This window comes from Pipistrellus hanaki (genome assembly GCF_964339955.1).
Source record: "Pipistrellus hanaki genome assembly, chromosome: 6".
In the NCBI taxonomy this organism is placed as follows: Eukaryota; Metazoa; Chordata; class Mammalia; order Chiroptera; family Vespertilionidae; genus Pipistrellus; species Pipistrellus hanaki.
In genome coordinates, this window is record NC_140508.1 from 18,326,365 (window position 1) to 18,348,290 (window position 21,926).

The window sequence follows — 21,926 nt, forward strand, 5'->3', positions numbered from 1 at the left end:
CCTTTTTCGTAGGAAACTCAAACGCTTATAACTGCTACCATTTAGTGGGCATCTATTTGTGCCGTTGCTATCTGAAGGGGTTCAAATATATGACCTCACTACGTGCTAACCCTCACCTAGCCCTTTGAAGTCGGAACCAGGGCCATCCCCACGATGCACAGGGGCTGGAGGCGTAGAAGTCAGAGAACTTCCTGGATGGTGGAGATGAAATGCAAGCCTGGTTATCTCTGCTGCAAACAAGTCAGGAGACGGCATGAAGGGCCTCCCTGTGCACAAGGACAAACTGAGTTGCTTTTTTTCCCTTTATGTGCTGAAGCACTTTCCTTTGGCTGTGTAATTGGATTGAGGATTAGACCTGAACACTAGGTGATGCTCAGGGGGTTCCAAGCACTACTACCTACTTCCTACCCCTTCAACTGAGACGAGTACATAATCCTTATTTGTCTCAGCTTGGGTTTTCTCAGAAGCAGAGCCTAAGCCAAGGCCCTGAGTATGAGAAGTTCACTGGGGGGGGGGGGGGGCGGGTGAGCTCCGGAAGCACTAGCAGTGGCTGTGGGAGTGAGACAAGAGGGAAGGCAGCTGTCGGGTGTTTTACTAAGCCAGCCGCCAGCGGGGCCGCGGGAGCGCAGCTCTCCTGGGAAGTCCAAGACACAGGGGAGAGCAGCGGTCGCCAACCTTTCGGGCCTCATGGACCACCAGTCCCACTGGAGGAGAGGTGGCTGTGGCACTGATGCACCTGCTCCTTCAGACCCTGCTGGAGGGCTGCTCGCGAATGCTGCGGAGGGCACTTCTATCCACCCTGGACAAGGGTGCTGGTGGCACGAGAAAAAGCTCAGGTAAAATTTCGCATGTACCGGCAGTTGGAAGTCAAACAGATGAGAGAGTGTCAGTGGGTCAAGCACAACGATGTCTAGCACGCTGTGTTACGTGTGAGGAAACTGAGGCACATATATGTGAAGACATGACCAAGTACACATAGCTCATCAGCAGCAGAGCTTCCAACCCAGCAGTGTGAACCTCCACACGCTCCTGCCTCTCAGCCCAGAAACCACTGATCCTTCCCATCACAGTGCACTGGGATGTGACACCCAGGCAGCCACAACGGCACGGTGATGACCCTCTGTCCAAACTACTCATAGAGCACACCATCGGGGGTCCCAGTGGCCTCGGGTCAGAGGTGAGGTCCAAAGGAGAAGTTTTCCACGTTGCGACCTTGAGGTTCAAAGACGACGACCTTTCCAGGTCTCAGATTCCTCATCTGTGCAATGGGTCCACTCAGAGGTTCCCAGCTGGATGGTCCAGAGGGCTGGGTGAGAGCTCACGCAATGAGCACCTCGTGTGCACCTGGCACCTAGTCAGTCGGCAAAAACCACTCCTTCCCCGCGTTCCTCTGCATGTGCGGTTTTCCGGTGTTCACTGCGGTTTGCTTGGTTTGAAATGGCAACTGAAAGTGCTTTGAAAAGTCAATTGAAAAGCCACCTAGCTTCCTGTACATCTTTCTCTCTCTCTCTCATGCCTTCTTAGTCTTCTTTTGCCCATAGGCCCAAAGACAGAGGATCTGAAGTCTGGCCCTCTGGGTTTTTCTGCCCTGGAACTGCCGGTGTTTTGTCACCGCCTCATTCTGCCCCTCACACAGGGGAGCCAAACATCCTGGGCAGCTGTGTCTCTTCAAAGTGATGGGCACGGAGAGCCCGAGCCCCGTTTCGGATGAGACCGTGTGTGGGGTACAGGGTGGGTTTGGTTCACCACTAGCTGTTTTGCTCTCCTAACTGGGGAGGGCTCAGGTCACGCTGCTGTCCCTGCTGTATGTTGCCACTCCAGCCCCCCAGCGTCCCGGCTGGTCACACCGGTCTGCAGGTATTTACGGCCAGCGTCTGATTTGAGTGGATGGTGTCTGAGCTAGAGCAACTGATAGAGTCACTGGTGTGAGCTTTCTACAATGCTCTCCACTTCCTTAAAGACTCAGACATTTCCTGGGGATGTGTCCCTGCCTTCCCCCCTCACCTCCCCTGACACATGCCCCACAATAGCCCATTTTCTTGAAGCCAACAGAATTGCAGTCCTCTATGCCTCTGCACCTTTCCATATGCTGTTCCCTGTGTCTGGTGGGCCCCTGGCCTTTTCCGAAGCCGATTCCCACGAGGCCTTGCTTTCCTGCCCCCTCTACGGGCTCCTCCCCTTCCTGTGAACTCAGCATTCTTCCTTGCCTCTGCCATGGCATATGCTTCTAGAGAACTAGGCTTCTCTCCTCAAAGGAAGGCCTCTGAACACGACTTGGAGGCTGTGATGTGAGAGCCACCTGCAGTCCCTAGTCCAAGGGCCAGCCACAGCATGTGCTCCAGAAGTGACCGCCGAATTGAACTATAAGCCCTGCCTTTGGGAGGCTACTTGAAAACTGTTTCTTCTCCTTACCCCTGCAGAGTTCAGCAGGTGTGACTCTGATGATGTAGCTATGGCCCAGGTGCTGTGGGGCAGCCAGTCCTGCAGAGTTCCTGTCGCCCTGCAGGGATGCCCCGTACCTGGCATTGCTTTAAGTACTGTCAGCAATGCATACCTGGGCCCATTAATAACAAACGATAAAGATCCCACCAGCCCAGCAGAGATGGTGCCAGAATAAGATGACAAGTATTAAGTGGTGATTTGCTTGCATTATTGTCTGCGTGGGTAGGCTTCAAGGAAAGGCATTATGAAAAACAAGCAGAAGAGAGACAGTCATTGGCAGAAGGCACACTGACAGCTGGGGTGGGGGGAGGGTTGGGAGATTGGGGGTGGTGAAGGAATTGAGCAAAAGAGAAGAAAATAGGGAAAAATCTCATGGACATGGACAACAGTGTGGTAATTTTTTTTTGGGGGGGGGGCGGCTGGGGGAGGTGAAGGAGGGTATAGGGAGAATAAACAGTGATGGACAGAGCTTGACTTGGGCTGGTGAACACGCAACACAGTGTGCACATGGTGTGTGTGGGGTTGTGTACCAGAGACCTGTATGGTTTTGCTGACCAGTGTCATCCCAATAAATTCAATAAAAGGGGAAGGGAGAAAAAAACAAAAAACAATAAACAACCCATTATGGGGGAGGGGGGAGTACAGGCTATATTCATGTAATATTTTATGTATAAAATCCATCAGACTAATCTCAGTGTCTTCTAGTAACAGGCCAGTAAAAACAAAGGCAATAGAGAGGAGATCAATCCTCAATCCTCCTTACAGAAAAATTCCAAATAATTTATGTCAATCCGATGGCCTCAGGAGGCGGGGCTTAGTTCCACCCCTATCCCGGGAGTGTGGGTGGGACCTAGTAGTTTGCTTCTGAAGAGTGGAGTATGGACACAGAGGACATTGATTTTACAGAGCAGAAACCGGCAGACTCCACCTTGGGCTGGTGATCCAGGGTAACACCACCCATGTTAAGTCATATGGGTAACATGCTACGGTGTGACTTCACCTGCACAGCTGTGTCCTCCGGCCTCACACAACAGATGAGAAAGGCAATGGAGATCCCACCTGAGATATAGGAGAGCCGGTCACAAGAGCCGATTTCAGTTTTGCCTGCATGCTGGCTTGTGCTCGCTAAGGCTATAAAAACGAGGGTAATAAGTGGGGTCTCCCAAGGCATTAAGGAGGTTTAAGTGGATTCTATGCATAAAAGTGCTTCAAACACCGTCAGGAACCACACATGGGTGAGGGGATTACAGGGGCTTTTACTTGGTTCTATTAAAAACGCACTATGCATGTGATACATACTCTTTGACTGGAGAGGAGGCGGGCTGTGAATGTTGGCTTTTGAAAGAAGCCCCTGGCTAGGACAATTAGCGAGAACCTCCGCAGTGGACACTGTGCCTGAGGGGACCTGGTCCCTGTTGAGAGCCAGGAGGAGTGAGGGCAAAGCGATGGGTGAGACCCTTAGACAGTGAGGCTCCTCCACGCAGTGCTCCTCTCACCAAGACAGCCAATCTGAGCTGTTCTTTTGGCCGGAAGAGAGTCTGAAAGACGGTCATGCTTCCATTTAAATGAATGCATCATTTCAAGTGGCTCATGCTCTCAATTCCTGTATCAATAACAGGTATTGGTGGTGTTTCCTTCCTGGGAGGTGCTTCTTTCTCTTGAATGGAAGCTTCTGTAGTCAGAAAACTCTCCACAGATGTCTCCATGTGCCTCATTTTGTGATGCCACTCCCGAAACCACCTGGTTAGCAAGGGCTCTCTGAGTTACAGAGCTAACAGTTCCCTTGTAGAGAATGCCACGGAATCAGGGGCTCCTGGGCAGAGACTCTTAACTCCAACCTTCTTTTAGTTGTGATAATTCAATTAACCCAATTTTGATGCCCTAAAGGAGAAATTATATAACAAACTAGAGGCATGGTGCACGAAATTCATCATGGGTAGGATCCCTAGGCCTGGCCAGTGATCAGGGCCAATTGGGGCCTTTCAGCTGCCAGCTGGGGCCTTCCTTCATTCTGTGCCGCCCACTGGTGGTCAACGCACATGATGGAGAGTGATAGAACTCCCAGTCTCCCGGTTGAACTCCCGCAGGTACACTTTGCATATTAGCCTTTTATATATATATATATGTAATGTCCCACAAGAAAGAGAGGTGGTCTTCTTGCTGTGGTCCTCTATTTAAACTAATTTTCAAAAATAATATAGGCATTCTTTTTATATGCTGCAAGGCCAATCCTTCTCCTTCCTCTCTACCCCTTGTTAACTGTGTAAGGATGTTCAGTTCATCCCGGGAATATGGTCACATGGACTAGATCAGAAGTCAGATCCAAAGTTTTAATTGCAGCTTGGCATTAATATGCTTCTCTGGTTGCATCTCTCAGCATGATTATTTATCTAAAATAGGACAGATAACTCAAGGGCTTACATCAAACTGTGTGTTAAAAATTAAAAACAAGTCACACTAGATATTAAAGCTTGAGCCAGTCTTACATACTCATTTTTTTTAAAAGTGATCTGGAGCAAAGTAACTGTAACTGTTTAAATCCTAAGAGATTTCTTCAAACCCCCTTTCTTATTCATTCTATGGTCTCTAGTGTCTAACCACATTTCAATATTTCTCTATTAATAAAAACACATGTAGCCTGGGGGTGGTAGTGGAGGAGGGGTCAATGAGGAAAAAGAGGAACATCTATAAGACTTTCAACAATAAAGATAAATTTTTAAAAATTAAAAAAATAAAATGGCTTAATAAAAGACAACACATGTATATGTACATTGACACTCTTTTTGAAATAGATGGAAATTCAAGTTAAGAATATTTTTCCTCAAATAATTACACATTTTAGTATACAGCAATTAAAGAAAAAAAAATAGCATTGTCTTTTTTTTTTTTTCATTATTGTCTTTTATGAATACAAACAGCTTTTTTCTGTATCCTTGATAATCTGTGGTGGGCAGTTTGAGTGAAATAGAAAATCTGGGATTAGTAAAACTTTGGGGAGTTGCAGAAATTTTGTTTTTCTTGAAATAAGACTTGAAAGCAGAGGAATTTCCCAAGATTAGCATCAAATAAGAAATAAAAAAATTATTTTGCTCTCATAAAATTAAAGCACTAACCACAAAATGCAACTAGTTTTGCAAAGTGGAGATTTTACCACCAGAAACTTTGGACTGGTTTTCCCATTGGTTGAAAGAGGGTGGTATGATGTAAAAACTCACCAAGGAGAAACACGTGTTGGGAAAAGGAGGGATGTCACACCCTGTCTGTAGTCTCCTGGGCAGGACACGGCAATAATGCGTGCACCTCACTCTGTTGATGAAGTTACTGATCCCAGGGCTGTTGAAGAGGACCTAAAACCGTGTTCACTTTTTGTTAAAGCATCTGTTTGTCTTCCCATGTACCACTTTGGAGAGTGAGAGGTGAGTGGAGTGGATAACTGTTCATAGGGAAACATAATACAGGGTGTGGACAATGTATAGGTTTACAGCTGTTCGTATTATTATTTATCAGTTAATAAAGAATAAAACAAGAATAAACTCTGTATTTTGCGTATCACAACTGTAACTGTAAACCTACTGTTGCCCCACCCTATCTATGGCCCTGGAATGAACAGAGAACTGGATCATTGGGGAACTCATATCTTATCATCATTGGCTTCATTCTCCAACCAGAAGAGTGAAGCTGATGTCAACCAACTAATATTCATTCAAGAGTCTCTAAATAGCGGGGCTTTGGGGTGGAAGTGCTTTAAAGAATGATCTAAACAAATTGCAAATTCTCCATGACACAACCATGTAGAGTGGCAGGTGTTTGTTTGTTTGTGTTTTAACTCAATGGAACTTGCCAGGGGTTTTTATTTTCTTCTTTATACTTCTCTGTATTTTACAATTAATTTTAAGATGAGCATTTATTTTTTAAGAAGGCAAAACCTATTTTAAAATAAGTTCTTTTTATGAAACTATATTTTAAACTGAATCTTGGCTAAAATGATTCTTGGCCATTTTATTTTCTCTTTTAGTTTACTGAATTTATTGGGGTGACATTGGTCAATAAAATTATATAGGTTTTAGGTGTATAATTCTATAATGCATCATCTGTATATTGTATTGTGTGTTCAGCATCCCAAGTCCAGTCTCCTTCCATCACCATTTAACTTCTACCTCTCCCCGCACCACACTTTCTCTCTAGTAATCATGATACTATTGTCTGTGTCTATGATGTCTTATTTTTTTTTTGCTTAATCACCTCACCTTTTTCACTCAGCTCCCCAACCCCCTTCTCCTATGACAGCTGTCAGTCTGTTATTTATATCTGAGTCTGTTTCTATTTAGTTTATTTTGTTCATTAGATTCCACATATAAATGAAGTCAGATGTTACTTGTCTTTCTCTAATTGGCTTATTTTACTTAGCATAATACTCTCCAGTCCATCTATGCAGTTGCAAAGGGTAAAAATTTTTTTTCTTTTACGGCCAAGTAGTATTCCATCGTGTAAATGTGCCAGCTTTTGTATCCACTCATGTATTGATGGGCACTTGGGCTGCTTTCAAATCTTGACTATAAACATAGGGGTGAATATATTCCTTCAAATTAGTGTTTTGGGTTTCTTCAGGTATATTCCCAGAAGTGAAATTGCTGGGTCATGAGGCAGTTCCATTTTTAACTTTTTGAGGTAACTCCATACTGCTTTCCACAGTGGCTGCACCCATCTGCATTCCCAATAGTGCAAGAGTGTTCCCCTTTCTCCACATCCTCACCAACACTTGTTGTTTGTTGGCATTTTTTTTTTTTTTTCATTTTGGAGATTGACTATCATTTTGTACTCACCTAGAAAGTGCTGACCTAAAGGGTTATAATAGGAACATATGGGTAAAGTGGCAATGCGTAAGAGATAGTTTTTTCCACTGGGTTTTCTCTTTGTAATTGAAGAACCACTCTCAGAAGAAGAGAGATTAGCACTACCTCCATAAACAAAATCCATACACAATTGCATTCATGTGGTCATTTTTTCACATCTGAATGATGACTCTACTTCTACATGGGTAGTGAAATGCCTTCTTCAATGTCCTTAATTTCAGGATGGAAATTCTTAAATCCAGGCTTTAAATTTAAATTCTCACTTTCTAGTTCAGAACTATCTCCTTCACAAATTATGGGAGAAAAGGACAGGACTAGATTTTCCAGAACACTAACTGGCATTCTTCTTTTTTTTCAATCCTCACCAAGGATATGTTTTACTGATTTCAGAGAGAGGGCAAGCAGGGGAAGTGCAAGTTGGGAGGAGAGAGAGAGAGAAAGAGAGAGAGAGAGAGTGAGTGAGTTATGGATGAGAGAAACATTGATCAACTACCTCCTGTATGTGCCCCTACCAGGAATTGAATCACTAACCATGATATGTGCCCTGACTAGAAATTGAAACAGCAACCTTCCTGTGTATGGAATGACACCCTGAGCCACACCAACCAACTAGTCAACCAGCCAGGCCATAACTGGCATTCCTGAAAAGCCTTACAAGCATTAGTAGACACCTGTTCAGAACAAATTTGAGGCTTGGGATTCTAGGGATGGCAACCCAGCTGAGACTACTTCCACCCAGGAAGTGAGATGTGGTGAGAATGAGCAGACAACAGAGAGAGAAGACCTGGCTTGAACCCAGACTCCCCTACTTACCAGTAGTATAACGCTCTGCATGGCACTTTATATATCTTGGCCTCCATTCATAAATATGCAAACCACAAACAATACTTAAACAAATGTGCCAACTTTGACTTGGTTATTAGGCTCAAAGGAATCAATTTATTAAGAAGCCTGAAGTAAACTAGTGAGCCTTTCACTTATAAATAGATCAAAATAGACAACTAGACTAAGTCCATTTTCTTGTCAGTCCTAATAAGGGGATTGGCATGTAAGGGGATTGGCTTTCTAATAATTAGGTCACCTCCTTCCCTCCAGTTGGGCTGGTAACCAGTTTTTTAGGTTAACCTCTGCTTGGTATACCTTCCTCTTACTTTCAAAAGCCCAGCATATGCTGAAACCAGTTTGGCTCAGTGGATAGAGCATCGGCCTGCGGACTGAAAGGTCCAGGTTCGATTCCGGACAAGGGCATGTACCTTCGTTACGGGCACATCCTCAGTTGGGGGTGTGCAAGAGGCAGCTGATCAATGATTCTCTCTCATCGATGTTTCTAACTCTCTCTTCCTCTCTGTAAAAAATCAATAGAATATATTTTTTAAAAGGCCCAGCATATTCACTGGACTTTCAAAACAGAATGATGATCCCTGGGGAAGCAGCAGAGGTGAAGTAACCTGTTTTAATGCAAAAGCTTTATTTATTTATTTATTTATTTATTTATTTATTTATTAAAATATATTTTATGGACTTTTTTTTACAGAGAGGAAAGGAGAGGGATAGAGAGTTAGAAACATTGATGAGAGAGAAATATAGATCAGCTGCCTCCTGCACATCCCCTACTGGGGATGTGCCCTCAACCAAGGTACATGCTCTTGACAGGAATCAAACCTGGGACCTTTCAGTCCGCAGGCCGACGCTCTATCCACTGAGCCAAACTGGTTTTGACAAAAGCTTTATTTTTTAAAAAAAATATATATTTTTATAGATTTCACAGAGAAAGGGAGAGGGAGAGAGAGATAGAAACATCAATGATGAGAGAGAACCATTCACTGCCAACTGCACGCCTCCTACTGGGGATCAAGCCTGCAACCCCGAATGCAAAAGCTTTAAAAACCCAAACAAATAAACCAATAATAATAATAAAAAAATCATAGCAAAGCTTAAGTTGGTTACACCTACATCTCCACAAAGGGTCAGCTGCCTTAGTCTGAGCTGCCTCAACAAAGGGTCAGCTTCTATTCCAATTCCCTTAATTTCTTTCTTAATGTAAATGTTTTCTTAATTTTTAATGGAGATGTAATTGACATATAACAACGTATTAGTTTTAGATGTACAATGTGCTTTATATTTTTTTCAATCCTCCTTAATTTCTGATGAGAAAATATGAACATAGGCAGCCGCAAGGGGGTATGTAGAAAAACCTGGACTTTGAACCTGATAAGGAAGTTCAATGATGCACCTGCCAAGGTTACTAGCTGGTATGACCTCAGGACAAAGGACTCCAACTGGCAAATCCCCACCTTTCTCTACTCCACAGGGATGGTGCCCACGCCTGCTTCCCGGGTGAGGCCAGGACTCACTGAGATCACCTGATTAGGCCACCCGGCTCAAATTAGGGGCTCCATAGATGTCAGCTTCCCTTCTTGTATAGGACCTTAGATTTTATTTTATTTATTTTATTTTGTAATTTAAAATATATATATATATATATTATTGATTTTTCCACAGAGAGGAAGGGAGAAGGATAGAGAGTTAGAAACACAGATGAGAGAGAAACATTGATCAGCTGCCTCTTGCACACCCCCTACTGGGGATGTGCCTGCAACCAGGGTACATGCCCTTGACTGGAATCGAACCTGGGACCTTTCAGTCCGCAGGCCAACGTTCTATCCACTGAGCAAAACCAGTCAGGGCAGGACCTTAGATTTTAAATTTAAAGCTGCATATTTCTGAAGTAGCAAAGTGTATATTTAATTTTTGGAGAAAATGGGGTCCGGCACTCCAAGAGCAAGTACACCAAAAGGATGCAGGTGCCATTTCCTGTCAGGTCACATACCTAGACTTTAGGTTCCATCCCCAGTCAAGATGCATGCAGGAGGCAACCGATCGATGTTTCTCTCTCACATCAACGTTGCTCTCTTTCTCTCCCTCCCTCTCTCTCTAAAAAATCAACTTGAAAACACACACACAGATCCTCAGGTGAGAATTAAAAGAACAAAAACAAGCTGGAAGAAGAGCTTCTGGTGACCAGCACTCGGGCTGGTGCTTACACCATCAGCAGGGAAGGGAGGGAAGGCCCTGTCCCCTCGGAGCCTGTCTCTGTGGGCTGGCTGGGTGGTGATGCCTGCCACATACCTCAGGGCTGACATCAGCGCCTGCCTGGCTCTCCCCGTGGGCCGCCTCAGAGGAAGCTTTTTGTGTCGGTTCTGGGTCCTTATTATGCTATTACGCCTGAGCTGGTCTCCCACCGAGAAGCAGGATCCGGTGGGACGGGAGGAAGAGGTGGTCTGTGTGGCTATTTTGATTCTCCTTGCAGCCTTTTCCGATTCTGAGACACAACACCAGGGCACAATCCTCCCATCCTCTCTGTCTTCAGCTCTAACCACGCCTCAAGGACCCAGGCTCCACCCACAGAAAAACAAACAAGGCTTTGATTCTGTTGTGAGAAAATCAAAGAACTGCTGAAACTCGAGAAAGAGAGAGAGAGAGAGAGAACTACTCCTTACCATATACTGTGTACTACTTTCCACAAACAGCCCCAATCAGAAAGAAGAGTCTTGTGTTGAGCTTTATGAGCTGCCTGGAAGAGTCTGAGAGCTATTTTGGCTGTTGCTGCCCAGTGAATGGGGTTTCTGAAATTAGTCTTTGAGACTCAACCTTCTAAAAAAAAAAAAAAGCCTTCAACACTCACCCTGGAAAAAAGACTGCCTGCCAAGTTCAAATTTTCCTTGGCCAAAGGAGCACCAATTTAGCCCTTCAATGAGGTTATAAAGAAAGTATTTCCCCTTGACTTCGGAGAAAACACCTTTCATGTGACCTCCAGACTGTTACTTATTTTTTTAAAGGAACACAAAATAAACTATTCCCCCCCGCACTGCCTCCCCCCGCCTTACTCCAAAACGGTGCTTGTCACTGAATTCTGTAAGATCAGAAGCCAGCGGGCTGGTTACCCTTTGGGGACCAGGGTGACAGGGTGGGGAGGTCTTCTGGATGCTGGTCAAGTTCTACTTGCCGAGCCGGCTGCACCCTGTCACCTCCGCGCTTTTTTGAACGTAAGCGACACCTCAGTAAAAAGTTCTTTCCAAGCAAAGCAAACCCGAACGAATGCCCACTGCCCCCGCCCCTGAAGGCAGCAAACACAACTTTCTGTGCGTGCACAGCCTGCAGAGAGACCCTTTCAGAAAACCCTCAGCAGTCCTGTCACACTCACTGCACAAAGTCAGCCGGCAACCCGACGCTCAGAGAGCAAACTCGATCCCCGGACAGAACCACCAGCGGCTCCCACTTTCCCAGCCTGACTGGCAGCAGCCCTGTGAAGTCTGCTTTCAGGAGCTAAGTTTGCACTCAAATCGGGGCGGGTGAGGCGGAGCATGCTGATGTTTTGAACTCCCAGAGAAGTCTTCCTTCACAGAATGCACGGCCCTACGAGGTTACTGTTACCAGAGATGTGCCTAATCCATAAAGGCAAAGTGGGTGCTTACCTATTTGGTCTTCGGGGATCAGAGACTCAATGGGGGGGTCCAGCTCCGAGCTCTGCGACAGGTAGTTCTTCACCTGGGTCATGAACTGCCGGATGGTCTGCAGCAGGTCCGTGCTGGACACATGGCACTCCTTGTTCTCCTGCAGGAAGCTCACGTAGTCCTGCACCAGGCAGCCGAAGTAGGTGCACTTGTCCCGGGACAGCTCGGAGATCCGGCGGACCATGCGCTTCTCGGGGGTCATGAAGGAGCTGAACACGCCACTCATCTTGCGGAGCTGGGACTTGAAGAGCTTGGGCAGCACGAAGGAGCTGTTCCTCTTCGTTTTGGACTTGATGGGGGGGGCCATGGTCTCCTGATCGCTCTCCTCCTCGTAGTCCTCCTCCAGGCTGCTGTTGGTGTCCGCCTCGTAGCCAAACAGGGGCATGCTGCGGTCGAACTCGAGCGAGTCGGAGGAGGAAGTGGAAATGCTCATGTCGCTGAGCCTCTGTCTGCCTCCTCCATGCCACGGGGGCCGTGATTCAGAGCAGGCGGGCAGGGCCCTTGTGCAATCCCCCGGGGCCTCGGCAGGCGGGGCGCCACCTGGGCTGCCAGCTGCGCTGGGCTCCGGCTCCTCCTGCGGCGGCAGCAGCAACTCCCGATCCCCGTCCCCGTCGGGCTGGCTGCCGGTCAAGGTCTTTGCGCCGCCTCCTCCCGCCTGCAGAAAAGAAGCCTGCTTCTTCAGCCGGGGTGGAGGGATGGGGGTTGGTTTCGTTCCAAGCAGAGCTACGTTCCCATGTTTGTGATGGTTGACTGTTTCTGGCATGCTCGCCCGGGTTTCGGTCCCGGACAGCTGAGGGCTTGTGTGCAGACTATTAATAGCGGGCGGCGGGGGCCTGGGTGGGGGGGACCGAGGCCTCTCGGCGGTGCCATTCGCGTTGGGAGTCCTGGTGCAGGGCCGCTTCGGGCCTCCGCTGAGGTCCTGGCTGTGCACTTTCAAGAAAAGGGGATTAATGAAACACAGGGCTCCGTTGGTCTGGCTGCACTCCAGCTCCGAAGGCGTCCTGGTTTTGATAGAATGCACTCCATTTATAAGGCAGAGCTGGCGGGAGGCAGGGCAAACGCCTTCAGTGGAGGGAGGCCTATGGGGAGGTGGAGGGTTTGGGGGTTTGTTGTCAGCTGGAGAGCTCCAGAAATCTGAAAGTCATTATCAGTGAACACAAGAATGTAAATACAGTACACTGGGGTCATTCCTTCACAAATAAAATAAAGCAGCACATTTTCATGACAGTTGAAGGGGAAAGAAACACTTCGTTTGTTTTTTTCTGTTTGTTTTGTTTCTGTTTTGTGTGCTTTACCTGCATTCCCTTACTGGGAGGGTAGAAATGCTGTGGGCCCAGCTGTGGGCTCAGCAGGCCTCAGGGGTTTTCACCTTCAAAGCCCTTGAGACCTGATTTGGCCAAAGCCCAGCCTCCTCACAGGTGAGGAGAAAAGAACCCGATCTACAGTGTTTGTTTTTTACAGCAGAAGCTTGGAAAAGGCCATATGGGGCTCCCCAACTTTACAAAAAAACCAAGCCACAGCACCCTCCCCAACCACCCCCTTCTCCTGGGATGCCCTCCACCGAGGACGGGCACTTCCCCTTTAATGGCAGGAGCGGCAGCTGGGCCTGAGGGATGTTACACAACCCGCTTGGGGTTTTACGTGTTCAGCATTAAAACCCCAAAAGGAAGAAAAATATACTCATGGGTCCCATCAGCAAAAAAAAAACCGAGGACAGCAAACTTATGCAAATGTTAAGTCCAAGCTCAACTGTGTATCTTTGTGGTTTGCTGCCCATCCGCCCCAAATCCTATAACCTCCTCAACCAGAGCTATACACATTCAACACGCTTTGGAGCAGGGCACGTTGCCTATTGCAGTAACACTTTTCCAGATGGGTCTCAGTTTTCCATACCACTCCAGAAAGGAGGCAGTGCTGTCTGTTATAATTTCCATCTGGAGTAGTCCATTCTCTCTCTCTAGCTTTGCCTTGCTGTGCTTGCTTAAAATGTGTTTCTTTCTTGTGGGCCCAGAATGGCTGGTCATGGGGAGCGGGGAGAGACTGCTACTGGGAGCACCCGCCCTGCCTCGTCTGTGACGGAAACACGCCCGACATAGGGGCTTGTGACACCTGCTTTCTCGTATCCTTCCTTCCCTTCCCTCTGGTTCTGAGCTGTCCAACACGACAGCCACCAGTCAGTTATCTATTGATACCCAGCTCCTGCCACAGAGAAACTCAGCTTTCACTTTTATTTAATGTTACTTAAAGCTCAATTCAGTTCCTGGAAAACTGCTAAGCAGGCTTAGAAATTGGGTATGTGAATCTATTTTTTCCACCACAAATGTAATGAAATCTAAACACACATCATGTATTTCTGTTGACAACTTAGTGCCTAAACAGAAATATGTTGTAAGGAGAAAATACATACTTAGTATGAGAAGAAGGATGTCAAATGTTTCATGAATGCTTTAGTAGTGACTATATGCTGAAATAACATTCCCAGGTATCTTTCATCAAATAAATTATAAAAATTAATTTCACCTATGCCCTTTACATTTTCTTTAATGCGGCTCCTAGGAAATTAAAAATTACACTCTGGCTGGCCTCATATGTGTTTCTATGGGCCAGTCTGGGTCTCGGTGGAACTGCTCCGACGGCCAGCCAGGGCCAACACAAGCCATGTTTGCCTTTTTCTTTGCAGGGCACTGCTCCTGTCCCTGACCCTTCAGTCCTTCTGCGTCAGTACAAAGCAAACACTGCACGCGGAGCCCTGAGCCAGGAGCTATGGGGACAGACACCACAAGAGAAAACTGATCCCTATCGATGGATGTCTTCCAGGGGCCTATTGTCTAGCTGGTGATATTATTAACTTAAATTTAGGAACTGTTTCAAACAAACTCTAAAGGTGTGTAAAACTCAGTTTGCAGGAGATGGCACAGCTTTTCCACGGGGACATTTATACAGCCCTGGTACTGTTAGCAGGATTCTATTTTCCAATCCTACTACCCAACTGCCCAGGGCCAGGCTTCGGACACGCTGGGCAATCCTTTTGGAGCAATCGGGGTGGCAGAACAGAATCTGAATCTACCTCTGGGCTTCTCTTCTAATGATGCAGGCTCCCTTGGCAGTGACATCGGCTTCAAAACAAGTTTATATTAATAGAAAAATATGCCAAGGGGCCAGCACATCTATTTACTGGGCCAAATATAGTGTCTTAGGCCTTAGGAATCCCAGCGCCTGCCCTTCCGAGTTGCAAGCTTCCATTCAAAGACTACGGCCCGGTTGTTTATCAGCAGACGGAAGCCCTCTAATCTTAAGAGAATTTTCCCTTCTCATCTAGGAGGGAAAGGTTTTGTAAAAGTTATGCCCACATGAAATCCCCAGGACAGTGGGACAAAGAAGTGAAACTGGGTGAACGGATCCGCTGTCAACCCCCGTCCAGCAGCATGGTGTTGGGTTTACAGGCATCCAAGAGGCCGGAGGAGGAGCAAGTGCCGGCCAGAGCAAGGATGCCTGGCGGCTAAGGGATGTGGCCCAGAACACCAGGACTGGAACCGAACAAGAGAGGAAGCGTGAAAGATGTCACTCCAGACGCCTGTGCTGCCAGGAGTGCCATCGATGTCTGTGGTTCCTCTAGCATCAAACCGGTTTCCCTTTCTGTCAGGCACTGCCTTTCCCCAGCGAGATGCCCCAGAGAGGAGGGAGATGACACCCTGCAGAAGTGTGCGTTAGATCAGGACATTTAGGGGCCGTGGAGGTTGTTGTTACCCAGACAAACTCAGCTCGGGCCTTGGCGGATTGGTGCAACCTCTGATTTAGGAAAAGACTCTCAGAAGAGGTGATTCAGCAACCTTTTGGATCTGAAGTATTGGGGTGGAGATCGGGATTACTCTTTGATGTATATTCAGCCAGCCCCACATGGACTCTGCTCCATGGAGTTATTTTCAAGGGACCTGGGCAGGGGCCCCCACTTACTTAGTCCCAGCTGGGCTAGTTCTTCAAGCTGAGCCTCCGTCTTGGCCGTGGAGATGGCATAAGGCAACTTCAAGGTGAACGGCAGAACGTCCCTAATTTTTCAGGAAAGAGAGTATTTGTAATTGCATGTCATGTTCCTATCTCTTACTTTTATTTCCATCCTAGACATATTTTAGCTTAAGCTATTTTAAGTGTACTAAGTAGACATCAAATCATGCTTAACCAGAAAACTTCTGCCTGTGCTAACACCCTCAGGACCAGAATTCCTTCCTGGTTAGTTACAATGTACCTAGGGTTAATATCGGAACTGCTGAATACGTCGGTGGATCTCTCATAGACATAAAACATTAATACTAATTTACTAGATGCTTGAATGTTGGATCCCAAATGCCAGGGCAGGAATGTGCAATTTGAAACCAACATTTATTGTCCCATTGCCTTGTAGGTGGCAGATTCTCAATGAATATTGACATAAAAGTTCTTCTGTGTTTTAGGGGAGTACACAGGAACCCAGTGTATAAGGGGTAGGGCCATACTCTAAGCATTGGTGCGTTCTTCACAGGGCTCAGCACCATGCCTCACCTACAACAGACAGGGAGAAAGTGTGTTTTGAATAACTGAATGGATGAATGTTCAATACAATGGTGTTATTTTTTTTCAGTGGTGACATTGGTTTTATAATGAATTCATTAATTCAACACATGTTTATAGTCATCTATGATGTGCCAGACCCTGTTCCAGGTGGTGGGGAAAAAAAAAAAACAGACAAAAGTCCCCACCTGCACGGAGCTTCATGTAAGTGGACACCAACAGGCAATAAACCATCATGCAATTGATAGAAGCTACCAGAAGGGGATGTGTGCCCTAGATAAAAACAAAGTGCAAAAGGGGCACAATGAAGAGTGTTCACGTGTGAGAGCTGGCCAGGGTCGGCCCCAGGAGCAGATAGCATTTGGTTGAAGATCTAGAGGTGGCCAGGGAGTAAACGTGAGGAAAAGAACTTCCTAGGCAGAGGGAGCAGCAGGTGCACAGGCCCCAGGGTGGGAGAGGTTGTGGCCTGTGTGAAGAACAGCCCGGGGCCATCATGGCTGGGGGGTGGGGGGAGTGAGGGACAACACTTGGAGCTTCTGCTTGTGTGTTGTCTATACAGGATGCCCTGAAAATTTCCATTGAAGAGCATAACTACACCAAAAAATGTGTTGTTTACTATAAGATGAGGCAACATTCTTGGCTGCGTCGGATTAAATCCGGAGGACTGAGAATTTTGGAACCCTTGAAGCTGCTGACAATGAATAACACATTAGAAAGGTCAATGAGAAGGACTAAACGTAAGTAAATGTCTAGTGTCACGAGGGTTCTAACACACTGCTAGTAAAAATGCTAGGCGTCGGGGCAGGCTAGAAGGGGTCAATGGGGGAAAAGGGAACATATGTAATACTTTCAACAATAAAGATTTTTTTTTTTTAATGCTACAAGTTGGCAGTCGGGAGGCTCCTGTTTCCTGGAGCGTCTAGCCTGGGTCACGTCCTGCTTCCAGAAGACCCCTTCACCTGCCCCCCATTGCTGTGAGGACCTCCTTCTACTTGTCACCTTGCATCTGTTCTAGAGGAAGCAGGTGGAGCCTCAGGGGACGGCAGCATCTGTAACAGCTGCTGCCTGACCCTGGGAGACACAATGACCCTGATTATAATCTTACATAAAGATCAGTGGGAACCAGGACTTTGTAATGCCTAGGTGCCATGGGAATATATGTTTTTATGGCCGTACCAACTTAATATCTGCTTCCATTAGGCAATTTGGGGGAGAAAAGCCACATACAACACAAGCAATCTATGTTTATTTTAAACCTTGCCCAATGCAGGACCTTGAGCTTAAATATCACATGACTGTTTTGTTTTTTCTTAATGACACAGATGACAGGAAACAACACCTGCCATTTGCTAATGGGTGGTTTTAGGCTTTGATCTACTAGAAAATTAGATGTTGTACATGAGTCCTCTCCCACTGTGCCAGCCAGTGCCCAGCACAGCATCTCCTCCAAGCACATAAGCACATGCTCACAGGTTCTCTCTCTCTCTCTCTCTCTCACACACACACACACACACACACACGGGGCACTTCCTTCTCATCTACACACTGTTAAGTAAAGGGGCCCTGGTTCTAAACCTTGTATAAAAGACAAAATAAAGCCATCTTAAGTATAAACATTTCACCCAAGGCTTTCTTTTCATCTTAACTTTGCTCTATGCATGTCATATTTCTAAAGGGGAGACAACTAAATAACTTCACTGACTACCTACGTTTGCATTGAACCGAGCACCTTACCTCTGTGGGGCCCACACACACCCTGGGAGGAAAGTTACATGTCCCTCGTCCCACAGGTCAGGAGCACAGGATAAGGTAGATGAACAGGCCCCTATACCCACTCACAGAGCTGATGTGGGACGAAGAGTTGGAGCCCAAGTCTGTGGATCTGGGCTGGTTAGTGCGAAAATATGGGCTTTGGTATCAAGGCAAGACTGAGTTCAAATCCATTATTTGCTCCTGGTTAATTGAATGTGGTTACAATGAGGATTAGAGCTAATGCATAAATGGTATCTTGCATAGATACAGAAAGCTCCTGAAATGACAATGATACTTAACAATTAATCATGATAATTATTTCCTCTAACCCCTTGCTACTCAAAGTGCAGGCTCAGACCAGCAGCCTGGGCCTCATCCCCTGGGCGCTTGTTGGAAATGAACTCCCAGGCGTGGCCGCAGACCCCCGCAGTCAGAGGCTACACTCTAACAAGATTCCTGGTGGTTCTGGCACAAGTTTGCCAGGCAGTGCTCTACACTGCACCGATGACACTAACCCCCAGAGAGCCACGAGGCACCGCTGGCCATGCTGTGCACCGCTAATTGTATTCTCAGCCATGCTTTTCCATGTGCCCTCCCGGTGCGGCAAATCACATGCTTACTGATCCATGAATTCTCTCATCCAGTGTATTACGTGCATATATGGTCTGTGTGAATGCCAGAGCTGACAGTCCAGCCACCGTCTCTACCTGAATATGTTCAGGTACTAACAACCAACTAGAACATTGCAAAAATGTTGGTAAGACTGGATCAAATCAATGAAGAAAACAGATGTAAGTAAATGAGTAATGTGATGAAAAGGAGAAACAAAAACATCAATAACCTTTGCATCTTGAAATGAATAAGGAAGTGAATCTTGGGTCTCCCTCATCACAAAATGTCAACGCTGGGATGTTTCTCTAAGCACCTTATTATATTCATTCCCATAATGCCTTGTAGTTTAGAAAAGACTTTCTGTTCTCCTTCAATCATGGAATAGGCCTGGACAGCAGGCATTCCAGTCTATTGTGAACACTGAGGGGAGAGATGGTATCTTTCGTGTGCAGCTGCCCAATCCTGGTGTATAGGTGTAACAATCTTTCACAACAAAGCAGTCACCAACAAGCAAACTATGAAGACTAGCTACTGGTCAACTTCACCTCTACCCAGCCTGGTAGTGTTGACAATCACTCCCAGGGCCCGGTCTGCCTCCAGCCAGACCAGGTGTGGTCCCCTGGGGACGGCGGAGGCTCCTGCCCACACCTTGGCAGGTTTTGTCCTCTCGGGGACCCTCACAGGGCTCTGGTCCAATTCTAGGTGAAGCCCCTGCTTCTCCCTGCAGCACAGAGTACCCCTCCAAAACGGCCTCCCCATCCTCAGGCCCTCGGTTGTGTGGCTTCCCCTGGCCTGGTGACCTCCAGGAGCAAAGAACTTAGTACCTGCCCCTGAAAGGCCGAGTCCTGTGGTCGGCAAACTGTGGCTTGCGAGCCCCATGCGGCTCTTTGGCCCCTTGAGTGTGGCTCTTCCACAAAATACCACAACCTGGGCGAGTCTATTTCGAAGAAGTGGTGTCAGAAGAATTTAAGTTTAAAAAAGTTGGCTCTCAAAAGAAATTTCAATCTGTTGCTATTTGGCTCTGTTGACTAATGAATTTGGCGACCACTGGCCTAAGTCCAACAGGTACTTAGTCTCTGACCCTTAAATTTAGCCTGACCCTTAAATTCACACAAAATAAGCCAGTCCCAGGTAAGCTTCTTGGCCTCAGAGAGGCTGCGAGAAGTGATCTTTGAAAACAACCATGAGTAAGCAGTGCATGCCTGTCACCACTCTTCCAGCTGCAACAGACACAGGAGGGCACAGGAGGCCAGGTGAGCTCAGAGGGGCACTTGTCCCATCAGATAAAGAGGAGGGTGCTGTATCGCTGGAAAAGCACTTGGTCTGAAAAGCTGGTATGGCTAGAAAGTGAAGAAGAGAAGGTCTTGCACAACTCCCACCCTTCAGACCAGGGGTCTTCAAACTACGGCCCGCGGGCCACATGCGGCCTGCAGAGGAGTCTGATCCTGCCCGCCAGGTTTTTTGGGCAGTGAGCGCAGCCGAGGTGTTACAGTAGGAATTAGTAGTTCATATAGTCCGGCCCTCCAGCTCTCTGAGGGACCGTGATCTGGCCCCCACTTTAAAAAGTTTGAGGACCCCTGCTCCAGACGCTGGTTAACGTTGTGGTGTTTGGCTTAACGTCACATCGACTGAGACCGTCGCTTTAATGAGGAAAAGGACATGAGCACCCAGCGGCCCCGAAGGACGGTGATGCACCGTGTGCAGGCTGGTGTAAGGAACCCAGGCTTTCAGAATGAACGGCACTCCTTGAAGAGTTTTCAGAAAAGTTATCAAGGACCTTTCAATGTGACTGGCCCCTTTCTCCGTGTGTGTGCATGTATGTGTAGGTGTGCATGTGTGTATATTAAGATGACCAGACGTCCCGCGTTTGGCGGGACAGTGCCGATATTTAACAATTTGTCCCGCGGCGTTTTAAAAACAGATTTTAATTAAAACTGGGACTGTTTTAAAATGCCTCGGGATGTGGGACAAATTGCTAAACATTGGGACTGTCCCACCAAAAGCGGGACGTCTGGTCACCTTAGTGTATATGCATGAGTGTGTTTCCCCTGCTGGGTGGGTCTCCGTAAAAGGTGCCATGGGAGCAGCTTGGGAACATAATCATACTAATGAGCGAGATTTCACATCTGGGGGGGGGGGGGGGGGGGGGCAGAGCCATGATCTGGGTCTTAGGCCTGGTACTGCGGGCTTGGTGACCATTTTATTCCAGTGGATAATCCTTCCAGGGACATCGAATAGGTGTAAGCCTGACAGATCCCTCTGCCCTGTTTGAATCAAGAAACTCGGGCCAATTCTGTTGCATACCCAGCAGGTGTTGGAGATGATAAGCGAAGAGGCCTTACCTGCTGATGCAGTAGAAAGCAATGAGCCGGAATAAATCCGCAAAGCTGATTCCTGAGCCTTCCAGGGAAAAGGCTGGAAAAGAGAGATTTGGGAAACCGGCTGAGTGTCCCTGTGCATGTTCTGGGAAAGAGAGGCCGCCCCTGCACTGCTGCCTGCTGCGTGTACGGGACCATCCCAGTGTACGGGACCATCCCAGCGCCCGGCGCTCTTAGACAACTACTGTGCGCTTATCGGAACCAGCTGTGAGGAGGGTGCACGCCAGCCGGAAACAGGCCAGGGCGGAGTGGACGGCTTGGAAACGCGGTCCCTGACTCACTCGGAGCCACAGGCTCCAATCCTGGTAAACAGACCAGCACATGCTCCAATTGCACAACTCACTCTCTCTCTCTCTCTCTCTCTCTCTCTCTCTCTCTCTCTCTCTCTCAAATTCAGAATACAAAGTTGGGCAGGGAGAAGGGGCCAGTCTGGGTGGAGAGAAAGGCCATCAGCATGTGACAGGGCTTGGGGAATACCAAGTTCCTCACTGCCCTTGACCCTCCTGAGGTAGACCTCCTGGGTTACATTCCTCTTTGCCTCAACAGGCCAGCTCTGGTAAAGACGCAAGGCAGAGGGAGCACAAAGCTTGGAGACAACACAAGATGTCCAGGAGTCAGCTTCTGTTTGAATTCAGTGTGAAAAATTCTAAAACCCACTTACACAGAACTCCCCCTCTCACCACCGCCACCACCAAGTGCACAAGATTCCTAACGGAAAAGAGATGTCTGGCAAGATAAGGGGGCCATCTGTACGTCTTCCGGGTGATGGGACGGCCTGTGGGTGGACTTCAAATGTTCATGTGTTTGCCAACCACGCCTCACACCATGTT

General features: G+C 47.3%; 1 protein-coding gene across 4 annotated transcripts in view; it reads right to left on the reverse strand.

Annotated features, from left to right (window-relative positions):
• The window catches only part of RIN2 (Ras and Rab interactor 2), a 201,955-nt gene that overhangs the window by 17,811 nt on the left and 162,218 nt on the right, over positions 1–21,926 (reverse strand). For all 4 annotated transcript variants that reach the window (XM_084887024.1, XM_084887025.1, XM_084887026.1 and 1 more), the window contains 3 exons: positions 21,061–21,133; positions 15,764–15,855; positions 11,771–12,943 (listed from right to left, as the gene is read on the reverse strand). In XM_084887024.1, the coding sequence (XP_084743150.1) occupies positions 11,771–12,943; positions 15,764–15,855; positions 21,061–21,133 (1,338 nt within the window). The remainder of the gene's footprint in view (positions 1–11,770; positions 12,944–15,763; positions 15,856–21,060; positions 21,134–21,926) is intronic.